At 38.5% G+C, this 23071-nt stretch overlaps 2 protein-coding genes across 3 annotated transcripts in view; both read right to left on the reverse strand.

Moving 5' to 3' along the window:
- eIF2A (eukaryotic translation initiation factor 2A) overlaps positions 1–6155 on the reverse strand; it is a 96553-nt gene extending 90398 nt beyond the window's left edge. Inside the window, exon 1 of the mRNA XM_083130040.1 lies at positions 6014–6155. Within this exon, the coding sequence (XP_082986166.1) occupies positions 6014–6041 (28 nt within the window). The 5' untranslated portion in view covers positions 6042–6155. The remainder of the gene's footprint in view (positions 1–6013) is intronic.
- Positions 6156–14741: 8586 nt separating this feature from the next.
- Positions 14742–23071, reverse strand: part of LOC145993999 (ATP-binding cassette sub-family C member 4-like) — a 215507-nt gene continuing 207177 nt past the window's right edge. For both annotated transcript variants that reach the window (XM_083130042.1, XM_083130043.1), the window contains exons 25-26: positions 21965–22075; positions 14742–15015 (exon numbers count right to left, since the gene is read on the reverse strand). In XM_083130042.1, coding sequence (XP_082986168.1) covers positions 14953–15015; positions 21965–22075 — 174 coding nt within the window. In that variant the 3' untranslated portion in view covers positions 14742–14952. The remainder of the gene's footprint in view (positions 15016–21964; positions 22076–23071) is intronic.

A 23071-nucleotide genomic window follows, 5' to 3' on the forward strand; every position in this document is an offset into this window, starting at 1 on the left:
TCGAATCTGTTCCACGTTCGCCGTTTCCGTTTCTAGTCGTTTCAGCATTCGAGATATGTTTCTTTTCAAAGCGTGCAATTCTTTGGAGGTGGGGAGATTGGCCACTTTACTCTCGAGTTCGCTCAATGAACTTTTGATGTCGCTCGATTCGGATAGTGCCGTCACCGCCGTTTTCAATTTTTCCAAATCTTCGCTCGAAGGCACGCTCGTCCGTAACGATTCCAAGTCACCCTGTATGTTGTCGAGTACGTGATGAAAATGAGCGAGATTCGTTTCGACGTTCAAATTTTCTAAATATTCGATCTTCTGCTGAACCGTGCTCAACGTGTCTTGAATGCTCGTCAGCGCGCTCGCTTCAGCGTGAATATTTTTAATTTCTTCGTTGATCAATTCCAAGGACGCCTGAAGCGTAGCGATGGTGGTTTGAATGTGTTCGAAATCTCGATACGCCTCCAATTGAATTTTTATGTTCGCGACGCTTTTACCGATGACCTGCAGTTCGTCCGACGATGGTAGGTTCGTCATTGTATCTTCCAAAGTCTGCAACTTGGATTTAATTTCTTCCAACGTGCTGGTGAATTCTTCTTGTAATTTGGAAACAACGACATGCAAGCGTTCTGCGTCTATATCGTTCACGACGGTTTGAAGTTCAGAGAAATTCTTTTCTATTGCGGAAGTTCGTTCTTCGATTTCGAGTTTCAGTTTTTCCAAATCTTCATTTTTCGATTGAAATTGCTGTAATTTGGCCAAATCATTTTGAAGCGAATCCACGCTCAACTGTATATTTTGAACGCTGTCGTAAGAAGGTACGTCGACATAATTTTTTATGAGTGTTTTCAGTTCGGAATCGATTTTCAGAATGGGGTCGAGACATTGCGTTTGGAGCGTAGCGATTTCCGACTCTAAACTTTTGTTTAAGGTTTCCTGCAAAGCGATCAAATCGGTCCTCAACTTCTTAACTCGAATGTCCAACATGAGAATCTCTTCTGCGTGGTCTACACGCTTGGTGTTGCCGAAAATGTCGTTAGGCATTTTTGGTTAACGGTTATTTATAATAGGATAGACGATTCGTAATTCTACGAAGAGAGGAATGAGTTTGTCGTAATCTCCGAGGAGTTCCATGTAAAAATAATCTCCTGCAGACACATCGTACGTAATGTTAGAAAGCATCTTGTCGTGCTTGATTCGAAAAATGTTCTTGCCGGTAGAAATTTTGATTTCGCCTGCGTTTTCCGGATTCACGGTGATTTGAAGTTTCCCGTCGATCGGAATTTCGTAGAAATGTAAATTGTTATTAAAAACATAAAACATCTTGCCCACATCGTCATTCAGTTTCGTCCAAATGCTGTTGAGGTGAATGATCAACAGACCGTTGAGTTTAGGTAACACGGAAGGTAAGAGGTTATTGGAATTTGGTGGTGCAGTCTCCATGTTGATCTGTTTGCGGAAGCCAAAAAGATTCATTGTTTTTGTTAGTTATTTAAGAATACGGTCAAAGTGTTTTTTGTAATGACACGCAAAGTTTTTTTTGTTTGCTTGCGTCACAATACAGGCACGCGCGCGCACGTGTGTGTGTGCGACACATTGTTCCCGAAAGAGGTTTACAAAAGTCACGATTTATAAACATTTGGTCCCACAGTTGGAAAATTACGATAAGTTGCATTCAAAAGTTTCAAAATATCATATAGTAGAATTTTTGTAGAGTGGGTAGGCAACATCGACGAGCCTCAAATAATAATTCAAGACTCGTCGGTGTTGCCAACTCCTATTTGTAGGTTAGCTTAGCCAGTGAAAAATCATATAGTAGAATTTTCTTCGGATGGGTAGGTAACACCAACGAGCCTCAAACAAAACATCCAATAAAATTGCCAGATGTAAACAGAGGGCAATAGACCCCCCTCATAAAAGGCTACAGTAAACCCACAGTGTCGCCAACACTAGGCCCCCAACAGTGTTGCCAGACATAAAAAATACATGGACCCCCTCAGGCCCTTTGATGAAAATTTACAGTGAAAAACCCAGTAGGTTAACAACACTGTCAATCTACGGTAGTGTTGCCAGATGCAAACAGAAAGCAATAAACCCCCCTCATAAAAGGCTACAGTAAACCCACAGTGTTGTCAACTCTGCCCTCAAAATGTACATCATAAAAAGCTACAACAAGCGTCATAATCTTGGTGATTTTTTCGGGTAAGAAGTTGGCAACACATGCCTTACAAGAGAAATCCATTAAGGCGATCGAGCTCCAAATGATGGTTCGAGCTCCAAATGAAGGCCCAGTACCGGGCCACTAGGTCTACTGAGAAAAAATATATTTGAACCATCCCTGAAACGAGAGAAAAAACATTTTTGGACGACTGAAGCAGGTACGGTACAAGATCCTTTAACCGTAACTTGTCTGGAAGGTCGCGCTGTAAGTGGCAACTCTTGAAGCTTTTGAGCAAGGTGTAGGCTATACGACCAGACAGTACGCGCCTGCAAATATCTCAAGTCAGATAGGGAGGTGCCGCGCGTATTCATTAAATATGTAATTAAAACTGAAGTTATTAATTAATTTGGAACACATTTATACGTTCATTTTTCAGTTTTTAGGTCCTTTTTTGATATTTTTAGGTCTTTTTATAGGTCTTTTTTTGGCAATTTATAGGTCTTCAACTTCCGAGACCTAGTCATAATTTAATCAATATACAAAAATCTTACCAACATTTTGCTCACAGATGCTTTTCAGAAGATCTCTTTAAGAACTTAATCTTACCTTTAAGCAAGAAAGCAATCTCCTAATCTGTTTTTTTTTCAACAAATTACAAAGAATATCTATAATTTTACTCCTTTTCTAAATCTTGGATATTATACTGAAATATCTCCACAAGTGAATGCAAATGTAACAAGTAAGATTCGCTTAACCTATTCCGAAAAGCCAAATTAAAATTTTAGGAAGTTTGGATTGGGCAGAGAAATATGATTTCAATGCCACGAACATTTCTAGCATTCTTTCAGCAGCAGGGGAAAGTGACAACCACCTTACACTTTACCCCATATTCGTTTCTTCCATCCTTTTAAAAGCCGGATATTTTCTTGCAAGATCGTTGTTGAATTTACACTTTCGCTTCGTTATTTCATGAAAGTAAATATTACTCGATAATCAAAATTCTCACTACGCATTTCTGTATCGCGTATGTATAACTCGAAAAGGAACTGGCCGACCTCTGTGTTGGAGTGGTTAGCACACCGCGCCACAACGCCAGAGGCCTCGGTCTCGAATCCCGTCCTGGGTATGGGTGTCCTTCATCAAAATCATCACATCATTGCTCATACTCATCTTCGCGATTAGCCAAAAGTGGCAGAAAAGCGAAGTAAAAATAAACCAAATCAATCAACCGAAAAGGAACTGCACAGACTAAGTGCGTTCCAGCAGTCTCAGCGCTTAATACTAATGACTGGGGTGCGGAAATTTGCCTTTTTTATTCCTTTGTAGTAAACCATAGACTTTCATGTTTAAACTTTAAAGTTCGTTTCATGGAGTTGTTTCTATTCCGAAAACACATTCTTATAGTGCCTATAAATTCCTATTTTGATGGTTAGTGCCTATTTTGATTAATCGTGCCAAAAATTGGATATTCTGCAATTTTTGCATACTTCAGCTTTTTCTTACGTGCCTTTGACTTTCCCTATATTGAAAGATGTAAGGCTTTGTTACAATGGTGCAAATTGTTTTTTCATCATTTGTTAGCACAAGCTCTTTTTGTGAGAATTACTTTAACAGACGATTCCCCCGCAAATATGAGTTTCGATCAAAAGAGTATTATAGTATGTTAATCGCTAGCGCACTTTTATGTATAAACTCAAGTGCTAATACAGTATAACTGTGCATTGTAAGAAGAAAATTTAAATAAGTTCACATCCATTGCCTATTTTAATGTATTTTTTAATTTTAGGGTGCTTTTAAGTGCCTATTTTCATCATTTTGCTGCCTATTTGCCTATTTCAGATTTTTTTTAGTGCCTTACATATGCGCCCTACTAGTGACTCAGTCGGGAAAGTGATCGTATTGAGCTCCCAGATGCTAGGTGAGCATTTCTCAGAATATTTAACGTGCCCCAAATGAAGCATTCTGTATGCAGCACATTTGCTATGGTCAATGCTATTCGCGATTAAAAATATCCGATATGCCATCTGGTGAGATTTCCAGGAACCACTCCACGTAGGACACTTCGCTGCAATTCGCCGTGTTGAAGCCGTTCAAAGCATGGGGAACATATACTGTTCAGTTTTTTGCTCTAAATCGTTTTGTGGTTCAGGACAAGTGAAAAGCTTACATGTGTTTTCCACACCGTGGAATCAACAAAAAGAAATATTTAAATAAATCAGGGAAAACAGAACTGATTGACAAGATTGTCATAACTGAAATGCGGCAAGGAAATTACGAAGAATGCACGAGTCTGTTCACTTTATTTTCCGAAATAATCTTTCGGAAAGATGATTTTATTGCCATGAAAGTAAGTTTTAAATTGTTCTTTATGAATATAACTTTTTTTCGAAAACAATGTATTATGTATGTAATTTGGAACAGGTGCAAGTCGATTAAGTGCGAAGATGAAAATAGTTTGAGAATTAATTAATGTCCGTAACCATAGAAGTAAGTCAAAAAACATAATTGACATGCTAATGTTGCTGTTTTATTCAGTAAGTCAATTTTTAGTGAATACTGAAAATAGCCTCTATGAAATTGTTGTTATTGTCATTATTATTATCATTATCCGGTGTTGTTATTAAACCAGCCTGCCTCTTTGGGGAAAAAACTGCAACGGCATGTTTACATTTATTTCCTGCCCAAGCTTTGCAATACAGGTGAATTGATTTATTTTCAAATCATTTCTGAGAGCCCCAGTTAGGCAGTTACAACCGAGGTGCAGTGCAGATGAAACAGCACCGCTTTGAAAAACCAGTGCGTAGCCTATACATTAGTTTCGTGTGCGTTTCCCGTGTTATTTTTATTATCATAATTAAATGCTTCGCTTTCAGCACAGCTTCACCTTCGTTTTAGTTCCTGGAATTCACATCGCATTCGCAATATTTAAATATAACGCGTAATTTAAACGTTTCTTCCATACCAGCAATAACAACACGCTGCTATTACGTACTACTACTGAATGTAAACAAAGATCTATCCTACGCAGAGCGGCCATATTGGAAGCGACACTAGCGCTCAGGTGGTAATTTTAATCGCGAATACTCTTTCCAAAAAAGGAGGACATTTACCGATTTCTAAAAAATCCGCCTGGATGCCGGACAGACACCTAAAAAGGAGGACATGTCTGGTCACCCCTACAGTCGTCCCACCCAGTACCTGCTGTCTCTCCTGAATAAAACCGTTCGAACGGGTCCACTGCTACGATTCGTGTCTGAACAGGTGAATATTCCATGTCAGACGGATTGCCAGACTTGCAGCTGCCTAATCATGGGAGCGCGGTATAGAATATGTGAAAGTTTTAATCTCCTGAGTGAAATAAGTGAAAATATGTGTTGTGGGGGTCCCGGGTTCGATACCTGGTAAAGGCATAGTAATTTGCATCCCATTTTCATCCAGTCCCGACTAGCCTTTGTGCATAAAGTGGACTTAAAACTCAACTTGATACTCCCAAAATTAACAACGTTCCTGCGCCACTGCATCACTCTTGATCTTCAAGCGGACCTCAGTGGCGGAGTGGTTATCACAGCGCTCCCAGGTTCGAATCCCGGCCTGGGCATGGGTGTTCTATGTGAGTGACCCTTCATAAATTTCATCACATCACCACTCATCCTAATCTTCGCGATTAGACAAAAGTGGCAGAAAAGCCAAGTAAAATACAGAAAAATCAAACCTTGATTTTCACATTGGTCAAGATGTGTCTAAACATACTATATCGTCCACCGCGAAACAAAACTATCGCTGTAATAGGAATGCAGCTATCTTCAGTGTGTGCTAAACCTAAATGAATTTAATCAAACTGTCCCTTATCTAATCTTTACTGACCTGCTAGTCCTCTTAGTAAAGACATCATGCACTGTTCAGTGTCCCTCGCACACTAACTGTAGTAGCACTCGTGAATGCCTCCAACAAAAATCAATATGTTTCACAAGTTTCTTCGAAATGGCAACAGATTTGCGAGACTCGAATACGAAATAACACGCACCTCACGAGAATTAAATTGAACGAACACTCAATATCAACAGAGATAAGAAGGGAATTCCCCTCCCAGAAGAAACTCGCCACGCACAAGGGTACCAACTGTTGCGGCATTCAAACTCTGTTCAAGTCTTGTGCGCAGAGCAATGATGATGTACTGTTCGTTAACACTTTCCGGTATGACGGTTTTCACGCATCTTTTACCTCTGGACGGACGTTTTAGGGCATTTTTTTTAAAAAATCCAGAAAAATACATTATTAATGGTATCACAATGTATTATATATAAAATGAAAGCTTAGATTCTGTTCTAATAGATAATTCAATTAAATGTTGCATTTTTTATAATTTACACATTGCAATATTTATTGAAAGATTATGTATTTTTTTTGTACTTTTTAAAAATCAGCATAAACACGCACTGTGCACGTTATCAAAAAAAAAACGAAATAACGGTAAGCCTTTACCCAACCAGCATAAGATGCTCTCTGGTGGCGAAAAATAGAACTATCTCCAAGTGTGTGCAACGATAATCGCATAAGCTTCGGGCAAATACATTTAAACGCAACGGAAATATGGCGATTGTATGGCGACCAGAACGGGTGTTTTACTCTGCTCGCATCACACCCGATTCCCGACCGGAAAGTGTAGACTGTTGAACAATTGAACGCAGTGAGGTGCGGTGACGTCGTTACTTGGGGTAGCAATTAGTGGCGTTGGTATGGGTCATACCCCTCCCCCTTTAGGGCTCAGTATTCATAAAAAAAAAAACCCACAAAAACAGGAAAAGATTGGAAAATGATGAATGAGTACTAAAAAAAGAGTACATGTAACTCCCACCCACTTTCGAAAATAAAAAATGATTGGTTTTGGATTTCAGTGAATCTGTACAGAAGACCGAGAAGACGCATTGCTCTTTTAGTAGTGTTCGTAATGTGCTAATTAAAGTTTAGTTTTTCGTCGATGATAACCAAGAGATCTTTTTGAGAGGAAACTTTTTTGATGGGATTGTTTTCAAGATAGTACTAAGCAGAATCGAGTTTGTTCCTTCTTAGGGAAATGGTGAGGCAGGAGCATTTCTTAGGATTCAATTGAAGTTTCCACTGGCGACACCACACAAGTAGTTCTGTAAGAGCTTGCTGTAAGATTAAAGGATCGTGTTCTGATGAGATTTCTGTGAAGAGTTTACAGTCATCGGCAAACAGAAGTATATTTATAGGGAGAGAGGACAGTCTGTCTGGGAGATCATCCATGTAAAGAAGAAACAAAAGAGGGCCTAAGACGCTCCCTTGGGGGAACTCCAGACAAAACAGGAAGAAAGCTGGAAGAGGTGCCATGAAGGATAACACGCTGCTCACGTGCACTCAGGTAGTCTTGTAGTAAGGATAGAAATTTCCCATGGATGTTAAATCTGGATTGTAATTTATGAAGAAGGAGATTATGATTTATTTTATCGAAGGCTTTTGAAATGTCCAAATATATAACGTCAAGCTGGGAATTATTTGAGATAGACTAAGTAGCAAAAAAAAAGGTAAAGTGTTCCCCTGTGCATAGCACCACGCCATGAAGGCGTATAGGGGGTGAGGGGGTAACGCCCCACACTTTCTTGATCCGGTCGTGAGTGGGGGTGATGTGATCAGCATCACGCCCCTGACCGCCTTTACCCCCCAGGGTCTCCCCCAAGTACCCATGTTATTCGACGCTGGGTGGGCGCCGGGGCCGCTTCCACCGTTAGAAAAGTTCCCGGATTTGAACCGGCCGACTAAGTAGCATGTCAAAGTAATAACAATAGTATTATATTTAAATAAACACTACTAAAACGAGAGCGAGAGAGAGCCTGAGCAAATATTTGTTATATATTCCATATTTGGGAAAAAGAAGGAAAAAGAAGCATAACATTATTGTCTGCACATAATACGGTTCCATTTCATAACTAATAAAACTACATCCCATATTACATGCATACGTATTGTACAGTGTCCCTCAAAAGTTTTAGGACATCGTCCTCGTATCTCCTCTTGACCTATTTTCATCATCTTTCCTCGAATCTTTTCCTTTCTCTTCATTACTTCTCCTATCCACTTCTGTCCTCTATTTTCTTCCCTCTTTACTTTTCCTCTTCCCCTCTCTTTTGTCCCCTTCCGTTTCCTCTCTCCTCTTTTCTTTGTATAGACTCAACAGCAATGAAGTACTAGAAAATCGATTTTCTTTCTTTCAGAAAGTATTTCTCAATTGCAACAAGTGTAATACTGATATTTTTTTCTAGTTTTATACAATAATACTTAGATTTTTATCTTTCGCGTATTTTATAAATATCTATTGTGCATGTCGCAACCCTGAAATTGAGCCTAACACTACACGCAACCCACCAACGCCTTGTGTAAATTGGGTTGCCTAGTTTAAAATGTTGTTGTCCTATAAAATTTGAGAGACACTGTACAACGTGTAAATACAGAGAACATAAGTACTGCAGAAAATATCTCCCTATGCTCTTTAGAGGATTTACAAAGAAATCTAAGGAAAACCAATCCCCTATCTGTTCCTATAGAGATAGACTAGGGGACCTGAAAGCACGGGCTTTCAACCTTCGGAGCGAGGGTGGGGGCAAGGAAGTAGAGGCAGAAATCTTACCTTTCCCTTTGGGTGGTCGTTTCTACCTGGAACTGGTGAGGCGGAGGAAGAGCGAGCTAGGCCAGCTTTGCCTGCGCGGATCGCACCGAAGGACGAGAAGCGCGTGAAAGAAAAGTGTTGCATAAGAACTGTGGGTATGATGACACGCAAAATGAGGGTCTTGTCCGCCGTTGTCACCGTCTAACAGTCTTTCTGGGAAAAACGTTCGTCTAGGTTGGATCACTTTTTTCCCCTTTCAACATGCACAGGTCACGTGTTCGAGTCCTTGTTTGTCGAGCTGGGTTTCACATTATGGCTCATTATTCAACTTGTATGGCACCCAGGAACATGAAACAGGTTTCATTCTCTTGGGAAACGTCCATTCTTTGAAAACAAGACTCAAGTTCGTGTTCTCTTCCCAAAATAGCGGGGGAAGAAGGGGCAAACTCTGGATTTTTATGTTTTTTCTCATTGAAATTCGGGGGTCGCGGCCCCCTTCCAAACCCCCCCCCCCTCCGTTCGGTGTTCTGAATTGTACACGGTTGCATGTCCTGATGTTTTAGCTGCAAAACAAAAGTTATCTGATGTAGATTGCTCTCATAGTGCCCGAGATCCTTCGATTTTTCTCCAAAAGTGTACAAATTTAAAATTCGCGCGGAAAAGCCTCGCCAAAATGTGATTTGAAAATAATTAGAGATGTGAGATTGATTGATCTATCTCTGCTAGACTAGCTACTCCTCAGTGCACGTTACTGATTGAACGCACACAATCATTGCCGAAGCCAGGCATGGTCTAATCGGCCTGCCCCTCCCGAAATTTTGCAATATTACATATATATATATATATATATATATATATATATATATATATATACGTCGTTTGGGGCACTGAATTCCAAGATAACTTTAACTCTCGTAGGTTGGTTCATGGTTTCATGTTATGCAAGGAAATTTAATTGAAGCTACTTCAATATGTTCAATCTTATCCCTTATATGAGGGGCAATTTCCCATCTCTTTCTAAATTTTGGCATATATATATATATATATTAATTCAAATGTGTGTGTGTGTGTGTGTGTGTGTGTGTGTGTGTGTGTGTGTAGTAAAGAACACTACAAAAAATGTAAATTTCTTGCCCAGGATTTTCGAAAGGAAGTCGATACGTATACTTTCTTGAGTAGTAAGTCGTCATTTTTCCATCTTTCCCTGCATTTGACGTTATTTTTTTTTTTAGGATACTGGGACAAAGGGGTGGTGTTATGACACTCACCAACCCCTGCTTTGGAACGCCACTGTATGAGTTGAATGTTTTCGATAACAATCTGGCAAGATAGTGTTTTATAAATATAATTTTTAAGTAAATAAATTGATTGATTTGGTGTTTTAAGCCCACTTTATGCACAGTAAGGCTAATCGGGACTGAACCTACAGTTTAAAGTGGGATCCGAACCACTATGGGCCGGTTGTATAAACATCACTAACTGGAGATCAGATTTGACCTACGATCCGAAAGTGAACTAAGTTCAAGCTTCTATCACGTTGTATAAAGCTAACTGTCGATTTGTCGATCTTAGATCAAATCCTGATCCTGCAATCAAGGGGTCCCGAGTTTGATACCCGGTGGAGGCACATAGGCCCGATTGTATAAAACAGTCGATCCTCGATTAGCCAGTAAAATTGATCTGCAGTCACGCTGAACTCTGAATTTGTGTTGTATAAAAGTTGAACTGAGAATAAGTCCCTGCGATCTGCGATCAAAGTTGATCCGCGATTTTTCTCCGATCAGCAGACATTGACCGTAGTTCAGCTGTTGTAACATGGCTGTACTAACGAATATTTGCTTGTAAAATGTGTTGCAAGTGAAGGTATGCAGCAAGACGGGAGAATCAATTCATAAAATCCTGTTTCCATAATAATAAAGAAGAAGCATGCACAACGAGGTGAACATTGATAAATATTTCTTCAATTTTTCTTTCTTTCCATATATCCTGTGTCATTGTTATTTAGTGTTTGAAATACCGTGTATTTTTTTCTTGAAATTTGCCTTAAATAACTGCAAGAGCATATTGTAACATTGTTTAATTACATGATCAGAGAAAAGTAACTTGAGAACAATCGAGTGTTGATACAAACCGAAAACATGACCCGCTTACATTTTCTTGTTGATATCATTGTAAAACTTGCATTGGTATGAAGAGCGAGTATAAAAATATTACCATTTCACTTTACTGCATCCAGCCAAGTGTTACTGCAATTCAATGTTGTCCGCAGAATGGAACAGATCATGTAACTTTGGCTGTAGTGTATATATCTACTGCCTTATGAACCGAGCACGTTGCATCTTAGTTGGTAAAGCTTTCTCTTCTACCGATATATAAATAACACATATTTTATTTCGAATATTATTTGTTTTGGCCATAATTTACATCCGAGAGGACAAACGCCACTGTTGCTTGAATATTTCTTTCCATTCGGGAAAACGCAAACACATTTTACATTTCACAACGTAGGTTATTCAAGTGCAAGGAAAATTCCGTATAGTACTTACAGGAACTAATGGTCCACCTGAAGTATGTTATCGTGTAATCACAAAATAAATATAATAAACATCTCCTTACATGAACAATAGCTCCAAATCCGAGTATATGTAAGTTGTTATATATCTTTTTAGCATTAAAAAGAAATACAAATTTTTTTTAAAAAAAATCTATTTATGCAAGAATATTTTCTCCCCTTTGCAACCGAGAACGGATATTTGCTTTCGTTGTCAAGGACAAATCATCCACGCGGAACTTGCACAGAAAATAAATGGCCGTTTAGATTCTAATTTACGTGATGTTACTAAATTTGCAACATATTCGAATATTTATTACGTCCAGCACCTCAGATATATTATTTATTCAAATATTAAATACATGCATTTTCCGAAACAGAGTTTAAAATGTTTGCTGTTCAGTGTTGGACAATTAGCAACATCACAGGCACACTAGCGACATGTCTGGATTTGCCACGTTGCCAAAGGTATTTCTTTGACCCAAGATCAGGATTTGATCTAAGATCTGCAGTTAGCTTTATACAACGTGATAGAAGCTTGAACTTAGTTCACTTTCGGATCGTAGGTCAAATCTGATCTCCAGTTAGTGATGTTTATACAACCGGCCCATAGTGGGTCGGATCCCACTTTAAACAGTAAGTCCAGTCCCGATTAGCCTTACTGTACATAAAGTGGACTTAAAACATCAACTCAACAACTCCGAACCACTATGTGCCTCCACCGGGTATCGAACTCGGGACCCCTTGATTACAAAGCGACGACGCTACCACTGCGCCATCGGGGAGGCCCCCATAAATAAATAGATTGCATGTGTACTGCTAATATATGTGCTTAATACATTTTCATGAATAGATAGTTGCAAAATAATGCACATGTAGTTTATGCATTTTTTTTTTTTTAGTATTTTTCGTAAATTTCTCCACATTTGGTACGTACACTACATTTTCTGTAAAAATAGCACTGCAAGAGTCATGGAGCAGGTACGAACGTGAGGCTTAATTTTGGGGGAGCAGAGTCTAAAAATGGTTGGTTGGTTGATTTGGCGTTTTAAGTCCACTTTATGCACAGTAAGGCTAATCGGGACTGGACCTACTGTTTAAAGTGGGATCCGAACCACTATGTGCCTCCACCAGGTATCGAACCCAGGACCCCTTAATTACAAGGCGACGACGCTACCACTGCGCCATCGTGGAAGCCCTGAGAGTCAAAAAATGTTTCATGCCTTAAAAATAGTGTTCAGGATTATTTAGTAAATAACTGTTACATTTGTGAAATCATATATATATTATTATTTATTACTTAGCTCCTCAGGTCTTAGGATATTAACAAAAGTATCTTTAACTTGTAAATTTTAACAAATATGAAAATATTGGGGTGCAAGTGCCCCCCCCTTGCCCCCGCTAAGTTACGCCTATGGCAAGAGGTACATGTGAGTTGAACGTTTCCAATAACATCCTGGTAAAATAGTATTGCATATAATTATAGCAATCATTAATTATATCATTATATCATTAATATACGAACATTGATTTATTATCAGCATTAATGCTGGAAGTCCTAGAAACTTAGACATGCCAGTGGCGTGCGGTGACATTTAAACTAGGGTACGCAACAAGTGGCCAACCGAAATGAATTATGGGGGCCAGAACCCCCCCCACCCCTCCCTGGCCATCATGTTATTCAGAAAATAACTTTTTTCTACAATTTTATAATGGGAAATTTCTCATCCTTGTATCAATATCCAAATGTAACGAGGTAAAATGTATGTATGATATTTTATATTCGCAAATATATTCTGATAGTAGCTACGTAGAGTCCAACAATTCAACTTTGATTATTTCCTTCATGCACTGCGATGAACATTGAACGGGAAGGAAATGATTCAATCATTTTCCGTCCTTTCAAATTTCATGTAATAAATTTGATAAATCTCAGTATCCTGTACTATTTCACACCTTTCGCAGAGGAAACCAACGAATAAGGCCAACAATAAAGTTTCACTGTTTTTCTACTCAGTCAATCACTCTGTAGAGATATTTTTTCTTCTTCTCAAAAATCAAAATGACTAATATACTGCTTACCATCCTTCACAACTCCTGCCTGAAACAATTTTTCCAAATCAGGAACAGATCTTCCATTTCGGATTGTTTACACTTTTTTCGTAAATTCCGAAAATCCCTTCTCCAGAACGTCATCAATAACTCCCGGTCCCCCTATTTTATCACTTCACTGCACCGACAAACAATAGAGATCCCGTAATGTAAATAATATGAACGAAACACTTGCTGCAAATTTCACACGACAGAAGAAAGCAAAAGTCAACCTCCCACAGTACGTTGTGTCCGGTCCGCTATGCCCGAAAACCACGCGTTCTTGTGGACGAATGAATCGGAGTTGCCAGTCGACAAAGTATTTTGTAGAAGGGAGATAATTAAGGACAAGTAGAAAATACGTCAGCATACATCCCACCTAGAACACTTCAAAAGCTAAACTACCGTACATCCCTTTGCAATGTCTGTCGGGAGGAAGGGGGGCTCATTCGAATCACATTGTAAGCATTGTTTTTTATTATGTTTTTCTTTTATCATTCATTCATATCGTCGGGTCAACAATCAACACCCATGCTATGGAACTCAAAGGAAATGTTGATCCCGAAAGGAGATAAACAGATACTCTCATACTCTGAGAATTGTGCGAAACTTGCAAATTGTTCACATATTTTTACAGTGACAGTCCATTCTGGTCCTCACCTCCCTATACGAAAAAAAAACTTGCTAGTGTAACTTTAACCTCACATAAATATTTTATATGTGATCTTCCACCACTACATATTCTTGCCCTCCTGTCTGATTCCTGTATCACTTTTTATAATGTATTTTTATTGCAACCCAACAGTGATCTATCTACGCGTGGCTGCTAAATGCTGGTAAGCTAAGCATTCCAGAAAAAAATATGTTGACTACTGTCAACACTGCATACGCTGTCAAAATCTTGGGTACCCTCGATGCTTAGAACCTGGAAAGAAGTGGGAGAGAGGGTAAGCGCGGGCAGACCCAAACACGTGGTCGGGCTGATATGAGCCAATGGGGTTACCTTCCGAATTTCTAGGGTACCAAGCAGAAGAAACAGCGTCTTTCTGCGGAAATCGGCAGGAACGCGGATCGGGTGGGTGTCGGTCACAATCGGGATCATTCGGGACTGCCTTCAGGAAGGCAGCAGCGTGTTCGTGCGGAAATCGGAATTTCTTGCAGTGGAACTGCTTTCGGAGCGATAATTGTTGAATTTTCATGTTCGGGGAAGACGAAAAAATGTTTATTTTTTTCTTACTGTGTTGTGGGTACGCAGTGAGTACCTTGCGTATCCTGAATGCACGCCGCTGAGACATGCTATAGTTAAACAAATTGTTACAACCTAATAAGCAAGAACCATTATAATATTCTCAACAGTAGTACATAAAAATTACATTAAAAAATTATATTTGGATCGTGCTGGTGTAACACGTGGATATCAAATAAGTTCTAACAATGTTCACACTTTGTCTCCGCAAATCAGCGGTTATATATTATAGGCCTAGTAATACTAGTAGAATATGTCAAGTGTGAAACTCGATGCTTCGTTCAATGTTGTCATTCGTCTGCAGTCGAGTTGCTTACAGTTTCATTCTCCATGTTGTTCTTCATCAGAAAAGACTGAAAAGAGACAATAATTATTAATTACATTGTACGGTGGAAGGAAACTGTAATTTCATTTAAACTTTCTGAGGGAGATGGAGAAATCATGCATTAAAATTCTCTCCCCAGTTTGTCTAGAAAACTGATTCTTGAAAGTCGGTATAATGAACAAATGTTGAGCTACGACGCCAGAGGTCCCGGGTTCGAATCCCTGCGAGAGCATGGGTGTTCTTTGTGCGACCATTTTCATTCTATCATCACTCATCCTCACCGTCGCGATTAGACTAAAGTAGCAGAAAAGCGACGTTAAATAACGAAAATCAAATGAAATCAAATCTTGAACGTTATCACTAGGGCTCGGAAGCTGAGGAAAAATCCTTTTTATTCTAAGTGTCCGAAGACGAGGCCTAACATAATATATGTTCATTTTGAGACATTGTAGGCCAGAAAAAGGTGGGTTTTATTTGTCCTTTTTTGCCTTTTTCGGCGTTTTTTGGCGTATTGGTCCTTTTTTAGCCATTTTTTTAGGTCTTAACGGCTTTTTTTGCAACTTCTCCTTTCGACTACGTTTTTACTGCCCATTCTCAATTGGAATCATCATCAGTTCATCACCTCTTAAACATCCTTTCTGTAATAAAGAAATAAATTAAAGAAAGAAATAAATAAATATATTTGAACCATCCCTGAAACGAGAGAAAAACATTTTTGGACTGAAAGAAGATGCATTTCATTCATATCGTTTTTTCGCACTGTCTGTTCCATACCACCAGAATTTTATATTATTTTTATTCATTAAATATGTAATTAAAAGTAGTTACTAATTAATTTGGATCACATTTTTACGTCCTTTTTTCCGTTTTTAGGTCCTTTTTTTGATATTTTTAGGTCTTTTTATAGGCTTTTTTTTGGCAATTTATAGGTCTTCAACTTCCGAGCCCTATTGATGGCAAATCGTAAATGTTTTGCGACTGATAAAAGTTTGATCTTCAAGATAAGATAGATTCCTCATAGCGCACGTAGTTCTCGCTTTTGACACAGATGTCTCTAACCACTGCTGTCCTGTGGCGTCCTCTCTCAGGACCATTAGGAACTACTTCCAGGTTGTTCTCTTGACGAGGAACGTGTAAAATCTGGCGAAACGTGCCGTAAGAGTCATTCCATGCCAAATCAACACAGCCCAAAACCTGACCATCTCCGATTTTCATGAAATTTGGGGAGTTCAAACTATGCATGCAACTTAGTAACTATGAAAATTTGAAGGATCGTGCGTCTTGTTATTGTTAAATTATTCAAGGTCAAAGTTAGCACAAATTGCCATTTTTGAGCCCGCTTAGCTATACTAAATGTGCTGTAAATCCGCCCCTATTTCGCTAAGGAAGCTCAAATAAAGCATATTGTACAGGGAATTGAACAAGCTTTCCAGTGATATATAACAAGCCTACCTTTGGATAAAAATATAATTTCGTCACGTGACCTTGACCTTTGACCTTGAATATCTCAAAACATGTCATCACCAAAAATCGTGGAAAAAAATATATTTGGTCTACTCATGCCATACTCTTAAAACATATAAAAAAATCATTCTGGGACTGCAATGGGATCAGAAGGTACAAAATAATATGTGTAACTATGTGACTGATAAAAGACTCATTACATGAACTATGACGAGTCAAATGTCCCCTAACACCCCTTGCTCTACAGACTACCCACCAAATTCAACATGTTAACAGGTCAAATAGGAATTTTTGATAATCAGGCACGTTTTAAAGGCTATTTTATGTACAACAACGTTTAAGGGTCTTTATGTTATTCTTTTTGTTGTTCTTTGTCTACTGTTATACATTCCAATGTAAAATGGTTAACACTGTATTTGGAATTCTTGTTAAACAAATAAATAAATAATAAATATGTACAGGGTGTACATGATGAACCTCCATGGTTACGACGCAATGTTAAAAATCAGAAAATAAAGTTACGACAATCCAGTCTGTTGTATTTGGTGGCATATTCGCTCAAGTTTGTGTAGTAGTTGTTTTGGTTTTTCTCGCGAGCGAGATGCGTGGCAGCGCTGGCGTAGCTTTGGTGAAAATGACATCTTCTCAAGAGAAAGCACACGCTGTGGTATGGTTTGCTGAGTCAAAATCAATTGTTACGGAGAAGCGTAAGTTTCGTCGTGTCTTTATCAAAACGTCGCCAACGGACAAGAGCATCAGGGCATGGTACAGAAGCTTTCTGGAAACGGGGAGTGTGTTACGGAGCGAGGGAGGTGGGGGGGGGGGGGGGGGGCGCCACGCGTCTCCGACGAGACAGTTGAGCAAGTTCGTGATGTTTTCGTCCGCACTTGCAAAACGTGAATGCTTTGCGCGACCGAATTGTTGCTGCAGCGCACGTGGCGCGAAGTGGAATACTGGCTGGACATTCTTCGTTTCACTAAAGTTGCTCACATAGAAGTGTGGTAATTTTTTGTAAGAAACTTTTTGAGTTGCTCTTTGCAATAAAATTATCAAAAAATGTGCAAGTGTGTTCGTTTTTATTTCCCATGACTACAAAATCACGGAGGTTCATAATGTACACCGTGTATAACTTTCACGTGCAACACATGTTTTACACATGTGCAACATGGAGCGACGTAAAATAAGAAAATACACGTGCAACATGCTAACAGTAATTTGTGTACGTAGTCAAAGTTTCTTTAATACATATACCTAGGTATATACACAATACATATTATTTAAACACATTAATAATCAATTCATCTACCTCATAAATTGTCTCTCAAATGTGCCGCTCCTGTTCCTAAAAACAATTGAGGACTAAAGTAAACGTTGTAAGTGACAAAAACGAAAGTGTTGGGAAATCGCATCGTTCCGCACATCAGCCCGTAAGAACATACACACTAGTGACCTCTTTACACGCCCTTTAAACTACTTAGAGGGCTACCAGCCACATTTCACGTTTACCACATTATAAAGCATGTCACATTTCACAGTTTAACGTGGAAACCGGTGTTTGAATTATTGTGGCACTTACAGCGTTTACCAATTCCAGGCTTCAATTGTTCATGACAAAATCAATGAAGAAAAGTCTCACTTCACACTCTGGGAATTTACAATGCATTCCAGAAAACAATCATAATAAGCGAGCGCATGGCATTCTCTGTTTTACAACTTTTTTCATTTAGATCATTCGGCGCTCAGGATCGACTCCCCCTAGCTACGGTTCTGAAGTTGTTAAGATTAAGAAAAGCAGGCAATGCGAGGGAAGCAAGCAAGAAAATTTTACGAAATGTATTTTGCATAAAATTTAAATCGTGGGGAGCAATTGCTCCTCTGTGCCTCCCCTGCAGGTGCCCTTGGCCGTCAATGTTTGCCTCCCCTAGAATCGATTTTCCTCCAAGGTTTGGGGACAAAGCCCCCTGCCCCTCTGTGGTTGCGCCATCGAGTGCTTATCCATAATTGTAGTACGTGTGGGATCGTTCCAGTTTGTCATTCTGTGTATCTGGAGTAAAGCTACAAGAACCTATCTGTAATTCTCACAAAACTGAAATACAATGAACATGGGTTGGCAATATGTGGTGTTCTAAAAATAATTTCAATGATTCTGGGACAACAGGCAGGTTACACAAAGTACCCCTGCTTTCTGTGCGGATGGATAGGGCCCATCACTGGACACACAAAGTGTGTCCACCTAGGGCTTCATTACAACATGGGAGTAAATATGTACTACGAGAAAAGTCTGGTTGATCAAAGTAAAGTCCTGCTTCCTCCACTTCATATTAAGTTTGGTGTAATGAAACAGTTTGTCCAAGCTCTGCAAAAAGGGAGAATGTTTTCAGTACATGGAAAGAAAATTTACCGGACTTTCAGAAGCGAAATTATAATGTGTATTTAATGGGCCTGATATTAGAAAACTGATAAAGGACAACGATTTTGAAACTACGATGAAAACAGTTGAAATAGAAGAATGGAATGTTTTTTTTTTTTATCAGGCTGCTAAATGCGCGTCTCTCTTATCACAAAACGTGTTAACAACCTTGCGTTTTGACACTGCAACGGGCAGTGAAGATAATTGTTTAAAACCTTTTGTTTCCTGGAAACAGATTACCAATATGTTTATTTCAATCGTTTCCTAGAAATGAACTGTGAACATAAATGTTACCACCTTAAACACAATCCAAATTTGTTTATTTGAATAGTTTCTCAGCAACTAACTGTGAAGAGGATTACCAGTATGACTAAATTCTCTCGGGCTATCCATCAGGCCAATTCTAGAAAAGTTTCCAAGCTTTCGATAGCTTACGTCACTCTCATCTTTAGGACAAAGTAGAAGAAGACTTCTTCCATGAAGATGAAAGTGGCGATAGATCTCGAAAGCCTGAAAACTGATGCAGATTTGACATGATCGATAGCCCGAGATAATTTATTCATCATTCATCTCCTGGAAAGCTTCAAGACTTACTGAAAAAGATGATTGTTCATAACATTCGCTTCCTAGCAACAGACTCCTAGTTTTTTCTTTCAATCATTTCTCAGCAATGAGCTGCGAAATTATTTGTTTACGACCATTCAGTTTCCAGTTTTTTCTTTCAAGCGTTTCCCAGCAATGAGCTGCAAAGATATTTGTTTACGGCCATTCGTTTCCTAGCAACAGACTCACAAATCGTTTCCTAGCAATTAGCTGCGAAGATATTTGTTTTGACCATTCGTTTCCTAGCAACAGGCTCCCCGTTTTTTTCTGAATCGTTTCCCAGCAATGAGCTGCGAAGATATTTGTTCAGGACCATTTGTTTCCTAGCAACAGCCTCCCAGCTTTTTTTATTTCAATCGTTTCCCAGCAGGCAATTCCATGTGTGATGGAATTACTTTTTAACAACAATGTAATTACATATTTTCCTCATGCGATTACATTCTAGGTACCACATGTGACTTGTTGTGCTATATGTATTGACACAATGTAAACTCCAGACTGCATAACGTGTAAATTATCTGGATGTTCTAGACAGATAATTGTGTTCATAATCCACGTGAAGGAATTACCTTCATGGAAGACTTCTTAGCAAGTGCATACTGACATTTTCCAATTTTTGTGAATTATGATCTTTTCTCTGAAATATTAACGTTAGGAAAAATAGTTCAAAGCATGCTCATCATGCCAGGACACAACTGAAATTGTTTTTGCATTCTGATACTTAATTTTTTCCAAAATAATGTGTGACGGAATTACGATTTGTCTAAAGACTGGTGTTTAAAGTCCACTTTATACACAATAAGGCTAATCGGGACTGGACCTATAGTTTAAATTGAGATCCAAACAACTATGTGCCTCCACCGGGTATCAAATCCGGGACCCATTGATTACAAGGCGACGACGATATCACTACGCCATCGGGGTATTTATATGTTGTGTTGTTCTCAAAATAATATAATGAAATCCAACTGAAAATTGATTTTAATGATCCAACTGCAATACAATGTTGGTCTTCTGAACAATGCAATAACAATAATTATGACAAAATATTTAATATCAGGTGAGAAAGAGTATAAACCGAAATTGTCACTTTTTTTAAAACAAAATCTACGTATTTGGAAACTATATTGGCATAACTGTTTGGCTAGGTCTGCGTTGAATTTACTGGACTGTCAAAACCATATCGAACACGCTGTTCAAACCCAAGCAATATTGGTTGCTGGGTTCTTGGTCAAGATGTATTACACGATCTCCTTCAGTCATCTGGAAAAAAATCAATTTCATACGAGTTAAACTCAATAATGTTTCTGAGAATACTACATTATTAAACAGGCATCTTTGTTTGAAGTGGCTGCCTGCCTGAGATTGTAGGTTACGATGTAAATACTTCCTGCAAAAGCAACTTTAAAAAATAATCTAACTGCATATTTATCATGATGCAGTTTGTCTGAAACTATTACAAAAGAATCTGTAGGAGTATCAGTTCAAATGCGTGCTGTATATAGGGTAACTTCTTGTTTGCCTCCAATGTCCGGACAGAATTTCGTCCTGGTTGATGGTTGTGAAGTTTTCAGAGAACTCCACTTCATCATAATTAGCTTTCTCATGCTAAAATGCTTCATTCAGTTTTATGACCGTATTTCCATGACCGTGCATTAACTGAAATACGGTAATTGCTTCTTCAGCATCATTAAGCAACCTTCAATAGTATCCTCAGTGCTTGAAGTGGAAAATATTGACCTGGGGGGGGGGGGGGAACCACTGTCATCTCGAATACTGCTGTTCCTGATCTTCAGATTTTGAAAGAGCCTTCAGTATCCACTGCATATTCTCATAGTACGTTGCATGAAGAGCATCAGCAAAGCATTTGACATAAGATGGACGTAGTTAACAGAATTTGGAAAGGCCACATTTTACATGAGGATACTTTTTCACTGAAGAACTGAAAACCCGCTCTCAATGTCATTAACATATAACGCTTCTTCTTCTGGATGCTTTCCTCATTTGATTTACACATCACTACGTAATATTTGCACCACTGTTCCTTTTCGTTCACTGGATATATTTTGTAATTTATGATAATTATTATATTGCTTTAGAAACAATTATGGTTAATTACATGTCAAGGTAACTGTGCCGGAATTATTAGTATTTTGATATCATTAAAAAGTTACCTTAAATGTAATTTTTCACACGCATTCCTTACTTCCACAATGTCATGTTAAACTCCTCTTTTAGCCTAAAATTTACAATTAATATACAGGGTAATTCAAAATGAGTGGGGCAACTTTACAGAGTTATTATGATGTTATTTTTTATGATATAAAATCCGACAAGACCTCAATATAAAGAAAAACTCTGGAAGTTTTACTCACATGACTCACATTATAAATATTCAACATGAAAACCGTTGCACCATTCATTTTGAACTACCCTGTATTGGTATGTGACTTGTTTCTAGCATAATATTTTCAATAAATTGTAAATGTAATAAACAAACCTGGTGAGCTATTTTGTGCAGATATTCAGCAGTCGATGGTCCTGTCTGTTGAAGTAACTTGAAAAAGTAACCGCCCTCATTCTGTAGTAAGTTGTATGGATGGTCAAATTCCTGTAAGAAAGCATAAGAACTGGTTGCAGGATGATCAAGAAGCAATTTTTCATCCGGATTTAACAATAGCCATACTTAGCTATACAGAACGAGGCTTCAATAGAAACAAAAGTGAAATTCAGTGAAGTTGATTTTTTCCGATTCATGATGTTTTCCTTTCAATTGTACTTACATCTTTTTTTACTTAACGTAGCCTCTTATGACAATTTTGTGCTTCTCAATCTAATCATAACGATGAAGATGACTGATGTTAGATACAGTAATGAAGTAACACCTACAAAAGTATATAACATCCATGGTCAAGACGGGATCCATCTAATTCAGCATCCAACAAAATGTAGTAAATGATATTTTGCACATAAATAGCCGTTAAAAATATAATAAAATATTTATTTTATTTCCGAAAAGGGAGAATAACCTACGAAAATAACTGACGATTTTTCATAGTTTGAAAGAATTTCGATTTTGTCTTAGCATAAATAAATGGCTTGTTTGTGAAGAGAGGTAGGCTCCAGAAGAAGTCTGCAGTTTGCAATATTTGGTCGTAATTTTAGTTTTGTAATCAAAGATGCAAAGCTACCAGCTGTCCCAATTTAGTAGAGACAGTCCATTCTTTTTAATTCATGTTTAGAGCTGCAGTCGTTAATGGGAAAATGTCCTTTCTTTGTTAACTCACATTCAGACATGTTCTTTATTATAAGAATTATTGCTAGAGTGCGCGTCAAATCTCCTGCATATGGCGATAGCCAATAGCAGCGCACTGCAGCAGTGCCATGTCGAAATCTCACACGGAAAGGAGACAGCGTGGTTGAGCGAAATGCCTTGTCAATGAACTAGGCAACGCCGCACGTCTGTGATTCGCTGGTGCTGTTCAGCCGTTCAAGGCCATAAGGAGGAGATTTGACGCGCACTTTAGTATGATTTATTTTGTAGATATTTTATCATGGCTGTAAATCGTGCTGGTATAAGAAAAAATAAAGGAAATGTGAAAACAGT

The sequence above is a fragment of the Lepisma saccharinum genome, chromosome 10 (assembly GCF_977018435.1).
Source record: "Lepisma saccharinum chromosome 10, izLepSacc3.1, whole genome shotgun sequence".
NCBI lineage: Eukaryota > Metazoa > Arthropoda > Insecta > Zygentoma > Lepismatidae > Lepisma > Lepisma saccharinum.